Raw genomic sequence first — 12,500 nt, 5'->3', positions numbered from 1 at the left:
TGAACCTTTGTGCCAATTAGCATAATTCTTTTACCCCAACACTATTATCAGTGGGTTTCCTAGTAGGAGGTCTCCTACCTGATATATTTCGAAAAAAAGGATGACCAATGGAGAGATTCCAGACAGCACAAGAGGTGCTCTGTGACCACTCGCCAGTGCCTGCACACCTACATCTGCAGACTGATGCGACCACACCATTCTTTGGTAGGTGATTAATGCACGTGGATCCTCCTATTCCCATAGGAAGCTGGAGCAGCAGCACCCAAATCAAAGTAAGATAAATTTTGCATGGCCTTACACCATCAGTGGTGCTTCACACATAGCCATTGCACATTGGAAATCATGGACAGTGCTTTCATGATTCACCAACATATGCTGGCACTGTCTGAGGACCAACAGGCTGCCTGTGGGCAGACCGAGCCTCAGTTTAACAGTCTCATCCAACAGTACAGCAGCCACATTGTACTGAACTGAAGTGTTAACCTAGATGATGAACTCAAGTCTCTGGAGTGGGGCTTAAACCCATGACTTCTGGACTCAGAGGCAAGAGTGTTACCACTGAGCCAAGGCTGAATAACTGCTAAATACTGACTTATTTAATAAAAAACCTTTTAATCTTTAAGCAGTTGTGAAAAAGGTGGATTGTCTGCCTGATATAGTCATCAGTCTTTGAATGATGTGCACCCTTCACACACTATAGGAATTTAGTTTAGCTTGACAAGTTCTTGGGAAATCATGTGCTGAGCATGCACATAAAAATGTTATCATGACATCGCAGATAAGTGTTTCTGTGAAACATAAACCTGCACCACTGCAATGATTTGTTTCGATCTGAAACTAACTAACTACTTAACAATAGCCCTCTTCCCCCAAAAATTATACCCCTGCAGGGCTCTGTAGGAATGGAACACAGTTGAACTGTATAAGTTTAAGAAAGTGGAGGCCTTAGTATAGAAGCCATAACACCAGGTGTTAGGACCAATTTGCCAAAGGCGTTATGTGTTGCAGTTCAATCCAGACAGTAATGTTTAGTAAATGTGTGAAGATTGCCCATGTCATAGCCTTTCATATGTTAGCAATTGGAACCCGATTGAGACATGCCTAAAAGCAGCCATGGAAAGGGTGGAATGACACCTAATCTGCCCTTGGTTTCTTCCACACAAGATGATAGTAATTGATCAGCCGTCCATTTGATTCGCCAATGTATCTTGGATCTTTGAGCCAAAGGAAATAAATAACTGTTGAGAAATAACTTGCTCTGTATGAGATATATGATAATTTATGGCTCTGTGAACATCTACATAGTAGAAATAAAGGCCCCGATGTTAACGGGGAGGGAACGGGGGCAGCTTTTAGTGGCTCGGAAACGCATGTAACACATAGGTCCTGCTGAATTTAACGGTAGGCCCTCATTTAAATTTTTTTTCTCCGTTTCTCGCCCGGCAGTCAGCCAGATTGAGAGGGGGAAGAAATCTCAGTGTGGGGGGGCGGGGAGATCGGATCGCTGGAGGCAGGGTCAGCCTGGAGATCGCAAGAGGGGAGATTGGATCGTGGGGGGTGGTGGGGGTCGGCCTGGAGATCACGGGGGGGGGATTGGCGGTGGAAGTTGACCTGGAGATCACAGGGGAGCATTGGATCGCGGGAGGGTTGGCCTGGAGATCGCGACAGGATCAGATCACGCGTGGGGGAATAGGGGGTGGGAGGTATGGAGATAGCAGGGTGGAGAGATTTCAGGGAAGGGGTCAGGTGATCGCGGGAAGGGATGCGGATCGCGGGGAGGGAGGTCGGCGGTGGATCGCAGGGAGGGAGGCCAATCATGGCAGGTTTGCTTGGGGGGCCGGGGGAAGCACTCTGGCTCCTCTTGGCCCACAAGCAGTGCTGGAAAAGCACTTACCTGTTGGATCCAGCAGTTCTCACCTCCCTTCTGCTGCCAGGTTTCACAAGCCCTGGAAAACCTGGCCTGCAGCCATTAAATCTAAATGGCTGCTAAAATCTGAGGCAGGCAACCTCATTAACATATTAAAATTACTGATGCACCTCAAGAGCGGATTACTCGCCCGACCCTCAATCCACGCCAGGTTGGGGTCGGGTTTTCACATTTTTAAGAATTTAACCCCCCCTCCGACCCGCCCGTCCTAGGGTGTTAAAATTCCTCCAATGTTCCAGCTCTGACATATGTAGCAGCAGATAAGATAATGGGACAATTTCTTGATCCAAATGATCCTAATTAGAAACCTCAGTGAATCCTAACTACTATCCTGTAGGAATGATAAACACAGCTGATTTTTAATTGGAGCTTGCCAATGCTAACAACAGTACATTTTTCTATGTAGGAAACTTAAACTCACAGGTTCAAGGAGGTTCAAATGGTTTGTATATTAACTTGTGAAGAGCTAAACTAAGGTCATAATTGACAGTCAGTGAGGTACAATTTCCAAGTAGCTGACATCAATGGGACATCAATGAGTGACCCCTGAACTATCTAAATACAAATGCATCATGAGAAACTGAAATGGTGGCAACCTGAATCTGAATAGTATTTTTAAACCAATGTCAGATGTTGGAGATACTCCAGAGTATTCAAGGTATCACATGGGATAGGACCAATTCACTTAGTAAAACACCACTGCACATTTTCCATTTTGTGTTATGGGGAGAACCTTACCTACTTTCTTCCCGTCACACTCACCCTCCACCACTGACCCCTTGGCTCTGCTGGTGGAAAACAATCAGTGCCCTTCCCAGCATTTCTGTCCAGAATGTCCTTGCCACCCACGATCTTATTGTAGACAAGTTTAATAGCATCCTTGCTTTGAATGAAACATGGCTCATGAGTCATGACACCTTGCCCTTACTGAAGCCTCCCTGCCTGGCCATACTTTCCACCATTTGCCCCCCTTAAATTGCTGTGGTGGCAGAATAACCCTTAGCCCCAGGTACTGCCTCAAGACTTTCTTCCTAGTCCTCTGGCATTTTCTCCTCCTTCAAGCTTCTCACCCTGTTCCACCCTTCTTGCCTCTCCGTTAAAATTCCTGTTGTTCACTACTCCCCCAGGCCTCACCCTGAGTTTCTCTGACATGTCCTTCCTCCTTCAGCCACTGCACAGAGCGACTCTTCATTGTCAGTGATTTCAATCTATATCTCAGCTCCCCTTGCCCCCTCTCTAAATTCCCTGCCCCGTCCTTTCCCGTCAAATAAACTCTTACTTGTATTTACGACCACCCCTCGAACTTGCCATCTCCTATGGCTTCAATCACTGACACCATCTCTGATCATCTCATGCATCCCCCACCACCCACGTCCTCTATGCCTTTCCAATCCCATTTACTTCTGCACCTGCCCCTGGTAAAAACTCTCTCCCAAGTTTCTTAGAATTACACTTCCAAACTCTGAATTGTCTAACCTTTGGTCCTCCATTCGTTCCAATATTTCTGTGGCTGTCGATTTATTCAACCACTCTCTAACCTCCACCTTTGATACCCTTGTCCCCAGTAAAACTTTCACTATCTCCCACCCCAGATGTTCCCCTGGCACAGCCTCCATTTTGCTCTCTCAAATCTAAGCGATACAGACTCGTGAGTATCACGCACAACTGGCTTAGCCATTCATCACCAAATCTGGCTGGACTACATTGAACTCTACTGGACCTCACTCTTTACCAAAACTGTCCACTCCTCTAGGATCATGCTGGAGAGCAAAGATAATGATAGAGTTAGATGAAGTAGGGTAGGAGGAGGCTCATGTGGAGCATAAACACCAGCATAGACCAGTTGGGCCGAATAGCCTGTTTCTGTGCTGTACATTCTATTAAATGAATGTAGCTCACGATCCTCATCTATGTAAATAACCCCCAGCTTCTTTTCTACACTAGCAAGTCTCATTAAACACCTCTCCCCTACCCCCTCTACCCTCACCTCCTACAAGTGCAAGGAGCTCATGAACTTATTCACACCAAGGTAGGGACCATTCATTCAGCTGCCTCCTCCTTTGCATCAAGCCAAACCTTCATCCATCCTAGCTCTGAACCCACATCTCTCTAGTTTCTCTTCCATCTTCCCCATGCCTTCTCAAAGCTCACCTCATCCATGAGACTCCCTAATCCCACTAAACTGCTAACCACCAAACTTCCCTTCCTGGCCCCCATGATAGCTGACATTGTATATTTTCCCCTCCTTTTCAAAACTGCTGTCATCACTCCCCTCCTCAAAATTCCCATCCTCAACCCCTCTGTCCTTACAAACTACTGCTCCATCTCCAACCATCCTTTCCTCTACAAAGTCCTTGAACGTGTTAGCACCTCCCAGATCCATACCCATCTCTCCCACAACTCTCTGCTTCACCCCTCCTTATCTCTACAACCTCCTCCAGCGCTACACAGCCCCAAACTCTGATCCTCCAACTCCAGCAGCTTTTGCATTCCCCCTTCTTACACCCCACAAATGCTAACATTTTCAGCTGCCTAGGCCCACTCTCTGTAATTCCCTCTCTAAACCCCTCTGCCTCCCAACCTCCCTGTCCAATAGGACCCTCCCAAATATCCACCTCTTTGAGCAAGGTTTTGGTCACCCCTCCAAATAGCTGCTTCTTTGGTTCAGCATCCATTTCTTTTTACCTGACGTACCTGTGAAGCATCTTATGTTTTACTACATTAAAGGCATTATATAAATGAAAGTTATTGTTATAGCTGTATAAGCTGAGATGTATTGAGACTACAGACAGGTGCTTTGTGAAAACCTTGTATGCCAAAGAGGTTGGAGAAAATTCCTTGTACTGATCACTTTCATTATCAAAGTGATCAAGTAAACAGTAGAAAATTCCGTGGGATTGCTGTACAACACTATGGAAGTTTGCATTGTTTAAGTCTGTGCAGATAGCCCATTTCCTAGTCACATTCCTTGATAATCTGTGGTAGCGGGTCCATCTCAAACTTCTCCAATTTAGGAATTGGTTTAGGACCATATAATTTTATGGCTGTTTGTCTTCTGGGGGATTAAGAAATATCTACTCTCTTGATTAGGGTAGCTTTTGATGCAGGCAATGTTTCATATGGATCAATGCCAAAAGTTACACTGTACAAACTGTTAGGCCAAATGGCCTGTTTCTGTGCTGTAAATTCTATGTAACCACAGCTGGGCCATATTCTGGGTTGTGTAAAATTCCATTTTGTGCCTTATTAATCGTTTCCTTTTTTGTTGGTCTCAGGCGGTGGGTGACATCGACAAAGCTGCATTTATCACCCATCCCGTGTTACCCTGAGAAAGTAGTAGTGGGCTTTCTTCTCGAATCACTACAATCCTTTTGCTGATGGAATTTCCTACCTAACACCATTGTGGGAGCACCAAGATTTTGACTCAGCAGTAATGGAGATATATGTACAATGCAGAATGGTGTGTGATGTGGACATTATGCTGAACCCACAATCTTGCTGCTTCACCTTCCTCTTAATGGTTGATTTGTGAATGGAACTGAACACTATAGAATCTTTGCAAATAGCCTCAATCCTGAGCTTATGATGGAGGGAAAATCATTAGCTACTTCATTTAATGTTTTTTTTTTGCTTACTTTAACTTACTCTACCCAAATGATATGACCTGATAATAGAAAAAGCTGGAAATACACAGCAATTTATCTGCATCTAAAAGGCAAAAAAAAATTGGTTCATGATTTAGATAGGGTCCTTTCATCAGAACTGAATTGATTTACACAAACATTAACCTATCTTGCTGAATGACGTGTACTTCCAGCATTTTTTGCTTTTCTTTCAGAGTTCTAGATTTCTATTTAGTAGCTTTTGTTTTGCATGTTTATCCTATAAAAGGTCAGCAGAGTATTTTTTTTTTAAAAAAGAGATTCATCCCTTAAAGACTCTAGGGAAACCTGAAAAACCTCTAAATTGGCCAGTTTAGATAACAGTATATTTGATACGCTGCCTAACCAACTCCTGTAGAGGGGTCAGAAAGTTTATCCCCAACTTTAGCAAGAATATGTTCAATGCAAGGATCATTTAGCTGAATATAAATTAATTGGCAGAAGTTGTGCTCAAAACAATGGGGAAAACATTTTCATGTGCTTAGCACAAGGATTTCCCTAGAAATCATTAAGCTATGGGTTATTCTCTTATGACGGATGCAGAATAAAGAATGTATATTGATTTTTTAAAGCGAATTCATTAGTTTAAACACAGCTACTGCAGTTATTCGATGATTTTGTGTGTTCAAATTGCACATCATTCCGCTTTTTAAGAAAGGAGAGAGGGAAACCAGGGAATTATAGACCAGTTAGCCTAACATCTGTTGTGGAGAAAATGCTGGAGTCTATAATTAAGGATAGAGTGACCGAACACCTCGAGAATTTTCAGTTAATCAGAGAGGCAGCATGGATTTGTGAAAGGTAGGTCATGCCTGACAAACCTGATTGAATTTTTTGAAGAGGTGACTAAAGTAGTGGTTAGGGGAATGTCAATGGATGTTATTTATATGGACTTCCAGAAGGCATTTGATAAGGTCCCACATAAGAAACTGTTAGATAAGATACAAGCTCTTGGAATAGAGGGAAAAGTACGGACTTGGATAGGAAGTTGGTTGAGCGAAAGGCAACAGAGTAGGGATAATGGGTAGGTACTCACATTGGCAGGATGTGACTAGTGGAGTCCCGCAGGGATCTGTCTTAGGGCCTCAATTATTCACAATATTTATCAACGACTTAGATGAAGGCATAGAAAGTCTCATATCTAAGTTTGCCGATGACACAAAGATTGGTGGCATTTTAAGCAGTGGAGAAGAAAACAAAGTTACAAAAGGGATAGTAATAGATTATGTGAATGGGCAAAACTGTGGCAAATGGAATTCAATGTAGGTAAATGTGAGGTCATCCACTTTGGATCAAAAAAAGGATAGAACAGGGTACTTTCTAAATGGTAAAAAGTTAAAAACAGTGGATGTCCAAAGGGACTTAGGGGTTCAGGTACATAGATCATTGAAGTGTCATGAACAGGTGCAGAAAATAATCAAGAAGGCTAATGGAATGCTGGCCTTTATATCTAGAGGGCTAGAGTACAAGGGGGCAGAAGTTATGCTGCAGCTATAAAAAACCCTGGTTAGACTGCACCTGGAGTACTGTGAGCAGTTCTGGGCACCGCACCTTCGGAAGGACATATTGGCCTTGGAGGGAGTGCAGCGTAGGTTTACTAGAATGATACGCGGACTTCAAGGGTTAAGTTACGAGGAGATAATACACAAATTGGGGTTGTATTCTCTAGAGTTTAGAAGGTTAAGGGGTGGTCTGATCAAAGTTTGTAAGATATCAAGGGGAACAGATAGTTTCTCACTATCCACCCTATTTCTGCTGGTTGGGGATTCTAGGACTAGGGGGCAGAGTCTAAAAATTAGAGCCAGACCTTTCAGAAGAAGTGAGATTAGAAAACACTTCTACACACAAAGGGTGTTATTGATGCTAGCTCAATTGCCAATTTTAAATCAGAGATAGATAGCTTTTTGCCAACCAAAAGGTATTAAGGGATATGGGCCAAAGGCAGGTATATGGAGTTAGATCACAGATCAGCCATGATCTTATCAAATGGCAGAGCAGGCTTGAGGGGCTGAATGGCCTACTCCTGTTCCAGCAATGCCCTCTCCTTGAACATAGGAAGTGAGGAAACACATTATCACCTACTATTAACATTGCATTCCCCAGATGCAGACTACCCCAATATTTAACTATAGCTTCAGAAGAGCATCAATTGCAAGAGTGTTCATTTTAGCCTCCTTACAGCCAGGATGATGCCAATTTATACTGAATTGTGGGCAGATTGTGGCGTCAACTCACACTTTAGTGACCAAGCTGATTTTGTATAGGAAATTTACATGGCTGACCTGTACTTGCAATTCACTTGGGGTCCTGCCATTGCCAGAATTCTGGGCTATGTTCACTCATCATAGAATACCAACAGGCAGGTGAAACATCTTCTGTACTTCTGGCAAGAAACATGGAGGTATAGCTTAGTCACCATCAACTATTTTTGTGCTGCTTTGATCATAATCTTTAGATGACAGCCTGCCCACAGCTCTTTGAATTTGGAGGGTGTGGACTTTGGTACAGAATAGGCCTTTTTCAGCAGGTGCTGTAGATTGCATGTGTGGAGTCCAGGAGTGAGGTATAGGCTTAGGTTTTCCAATCGTAACCATTCTTTTTAAAGGGATACTGTCGACATTAAAATAAATGGTCATATACAGTCTCTAAGCTTAAAGCTGCATTAAAATGAGTTTTCCCAAAGTGCATCTAATACTGTGCTGTACTGGATTTATATGTGCTATCAAGTCACGTTAGTGATCGAGAATGGAGCATTTTGCATTCTAATGTCAGCCACCTTTATGCCACATTATGGGTTGTTCTGCTCTGTAGGCTAGTACAAACAAAGGCCCTTACTGCAGTGAAAGGAAGCTTTAATCTAAAAATCAGTCCAAGCTGGATTCATACTAAGGGTTATTGGAAGAATGGGGGGGGGGGGGGGCGGGAAAAGAGGGAGAAAAAGAGAGAAGAGGGAAAAAGCATTATAATAGAGCATCACCCAGTCCAAACTCAGACTAGAGACAGCAAACTGTTGATTTAAAAGCAAGTCTAATATTAGCCATGAACTGAAAGCGAGTAACCAATGGTTTCAGGAACTATTACTTCATGATTCTAATGGTGATCCTGGAATCAGTCCAGCTGGCATGCAAAACACGATCAAAATCTATTTCCTTTGTAGAACGGATTAAAAAAGAGCGGGAAGGAACATTCAATATTAACTCCACGCTTTCCATTCACATACATTTTATCAGATCACACAAACCACCATAATTTTTGAACAATTTATTCACCAGAGCATTCCTGGAGCTTGATGTTTCACCATCACATTAGGTCCATGTGTAAATGCTGTTAAACAATGAAATACAGGTCGACATACAGGCCTTCGTGTTTGTTAACCATTCCTGGATGTCGCTTCGCAGTAATAAACATTTTCAAATGCTTTTTGTAACTTGTCAGTTTCTTTGTTGCACTAAACTGAGACACATGTTACAATCAAAAGCGTCTGAACAGTTGGTTGGGAAGATAGCCAAAATGTAAGAAAGAGGATTGAGCTTCCTTTTCAAGAGCAGCCAACTCTTGTACTGTAGGTGCCAAAGCATCAACATGGCCCTTATACTGCCCACCTGCCAAGAGGAAGAGCAAAGAAAGTTAAAATTAAGACAAGTCTGAATCACTTGGTCAGAGTTTGTTCCCATCAAGCCTCATCAGCTGGTGTGACACTCATTCACTACCAAAGATGCCATCTGAGGTTATTGCTGTTGCTATGACTTGATAGGAGCAGCTCAATGAATGGATTTTACGCAAATGAAGATTTGTAAAGGGAAATAGAACCCATGAGTAAAAGTGTATAAAAAAATGTCATTTTGTGACAACAGCAAATAGAGATTGCAAAATAAGTAGCGAGCACAAGAAATGTAGGGACAATCTCATGCCACACAAGTTGATTTTGCTTCAGACTGAATTGGTTATCCTTACTTCTCCTGAAAGTGGTCTGACCCCAGTGTGGCTTTTGTTCTAAGACTACTTCCTCCCCAATACTTATAAAATTAGAAACAATGTGTGCCATGGCTCAAATGATGGCCCCCAGTTTAACCCTTTACTTTCTGGGTTCAGCCAAGGAGAAATTTACAGGGCTATGGGGAAAGAGCAGGGGAGTGGAACTAATTAGATAGATCTTTCAAAGAGCTGGCACAGACACGATGGGCCGAATAGCCTCCTTCTATGTTGTATGATTCTATGACGTGTGTTCCCTCGATCCCTAAAAACATTTGAATGTGAGTTTAGTGCTTTTGAGAAATTAAACTATCTGGACAAACTTATGAAGGAACACAATAGTACCATCAACTATTGTGATTAATCAAGCAAAAAAACATCAAGGTACTCAAAATTAATGTGCTAATCCTTGTAAGACACATTCTGGTATAGCCAGGTCCAACTAATTAAGTACCCTTTTACAAGCTTGAGCTTGGGAACTTGTCAATTCTGAACAAACAAGGTAGATTAATCGGTCATGGTCCTTGGACAGGTGACCGTCTTTAAGCCTTGTTAAAGCATTATTAGTATTATATCTCCTGCTGTTGATTTAAACAAAGGAGAAATTAAACAATTAAAAATGTGTTTTGTAAAACTTATCAAAATCTAATAGTTAAAGTTCCTAACATAGTTAGTTGAATGATATCTTGGAAAGTGATCCTAGCAGCAAAATTGGTCACCTTAATTAGTTGGATCACCTGAAGTGGGACTTTCTTTGTGATACTTTTACAGTCAGACATTGTTTAACTCAAATTAGAAGGTTTTAGAAAGCTTTTGAAGGAGGTCAGACAGCTAAAGGCTGGCTTTGAATGTTGAGAGGGCGAGGGTGTTGGGAGAGGATGAAGGTTTAAGAATGTTAAGTTTCAGAAAGGTTAAGTTGTTTTAGATTGGGTTGTAAAGTAAAGTGCATTTCAATATTTAATTCAACAACATAAGTTTCTAAGCATGGTATGACTGCCAGTAAAAGTAACATATGTGCAAATTAAGTGAGGAGCTGATGACTGAGGAAACAAAAGTGTCATGGACCTAATCCAGCACATCACAACGGCAGAATTACCTGATGCTGCAGGCAGCATGCTACTCAAAGATGCTTTATTTTATGCTCATGTCTCCAAGTGACAATCTTAACACTGGTAGCTTACCAATAATACACTGAACTTAACCGTGCTGTTGCAAGTAATTGTTAAATTGTACTTCACTTAGTGTTGTGCTGTGGATAAACCTGGCTTGGTTAATAATGAATACCTTTTGGAATGGATTATGTAGGATGCTTTCAAGCAAGCTAGTTTAGACATATGTGAAACTATGGACAGAAATAGTAAATCCCGATCTAATTTTCCAATATATGTATTGTTAATTGGGGGGGGGGGGGCGGGGGGGAAAGAGGAGGAGGGAGAGAGAAGAGAGGAAAATTAACATTTTAAGAACAAATATTTTTAGCTTGACTTTTAAACCCATCAAAATCCAGCAGCTAGCCACAAAAAGTTTGAAAAATTAATTGCATAAAAGGGTTACATTAATGAAACAAGTGACCAAAAAAAGAGACACTATCCCCAATAACTTAGAAGGTCATGCCTTTAACATAGAATAGTTACACTAACCACAATTTTTATTTGCACAGAAAAACAATGGTGGCATTAAATGGATTTTTAAAAATGGAGATTGTAGCATACTGCTGTATCACAAAGTTGTTCTTCTCTAAAATACTCACCTCCTAATGCTCTTTTCTGTCCATAGACTACTTTGCCATCAAATTCATCCACTGGTATTTTCAAGTCAGGCTCAACTTGGGTGACGATGACGTTCAAGTGCTCTTCAATGTCAGTCAACAGCTTGAAAAAATAAATAATTCAGATGTTTTTTTATTTTCTTGGTTGAGACATAAAAGTGTGCGCCAGTGTGGACAGAAAAAGTATAGTAAAAACATTTTTCAGCTCACCAGAGAATTGAACATTAGTAATTATAGTAGACACAAAACCTTCCATTGTAATATCCAGAAAAGAGATTATGATGTCTGTAAATTCAATCTGTTCTTTTCTAAAACTAGGCAATCTAGGCGTGAACATAGTTTATAAAGTATGAGGGTGATAGAACAGATTATCTTTTTTTTTGGGGGGGGGGGGGCGCTGATGGGTTTTAAAAAATGGTCTGGATGAATTCCAATTTGGAGGGAAGGTAAGGGCCAATGGTTCCAGATTCACAATCTGTATGGTTTGAAAGATTGGTCGATCTAACCTATGGCCTTCTGCCAAAATTCTACACAATAGGTCGATTGGTAAAAACTGCATGTAACTGGGCAACATAGACCAAAACATCAAATTCAAAATCAAATTCTTGGTCAGTGTTGAGGCAGCTAATCTCAGTCAGGGTGGTGGTAATGATACTACTATTGGTCTCAACCCGAGCTAAGAAAAAAAAGACAGCTTTACTGCAATATGCATTAACATTAGGCAGGTTCAGACATGGCTCATCAGTGATCCCACGTGATCGAATTGCCATCATAGCCACTTGGATCACAGACTTATATTCTATTTTACATGGTAATACATTATGAATAGCACACCCTCTGACTCACCATGAGCAGTGCCACTGGAGATTCAACAGTTTATTTTGAATTTGACACATTTTGTTACAGATGCAAAACAATCTTATTAAAAAGCCTAGTCATGTTCTAAGTGTGTTTACTTTGGGGGCGGGGGGAAACCAGGTATTTATGATCAGCTACCAATCTTTAGAAAAACAATTACTTTGACTTCTTGACATGGCAAAAAAAAACGTGACCTCAGGATGTGCTTATTTATAGCAATTAAACATAACGGCTGTAAAGAGACACAATTCCCTCTTAGCACAATAATACACTGCACACTATAAGGTAAAATGCTCCCATCCTAATCCTTGGA

General features: G+C 41.6%; 1 protein-coding gene across 1 annotated transcript in view; it reads right to left on the bottom strand.

The window, feature by feature from the left end:
- Window positions 1–8,835: 8,835 nt before the first annotated feature.
- Window positions 8,836–12,500, bottom strand: part of ddx1 (DEAD (Asp-Glu-Ala-Asp) box helicase 1) — a 54,391-nt gene continuing 50,726 nt past the window's right edge. Inside the window, exons 26-27 of the mRNA XM_067984292.1 lie at window positions 11,312–11,432; window positions 8,836–9,191 (exon numbers count right to left, since the gene is read on the bottom strand). Coding sequence (XP_067840393.1) covers window positions 9,061–9,191; window positions 11,312–11,432 — 252 coding nt within the window. The 3' untranslated portion in view covers window positions 8,836–9,060. The remainder of the gene's footprint in view (window positions 9,192–11,311; window positions 11,433–12,500) is intronic.

The sequence above is a fragment of the Heptranchias perlo genome, chromosome 5, assembly GCF_035084215.1.
Source record: "Heptranchias perlo isolate sHepPer1 chromosome 5, sHepPer1.hap1, whole genome shotgun sequence".
NCBI lineage: Eukaryota > Metazoa > Chordata > Chondrichthyes > Hexanchiformes > Hexanchidae > Heptranchias > Heptranchias perlo.
This window is presented reverse-complemented; position numbering and strand designations above follow the sequence as displayed.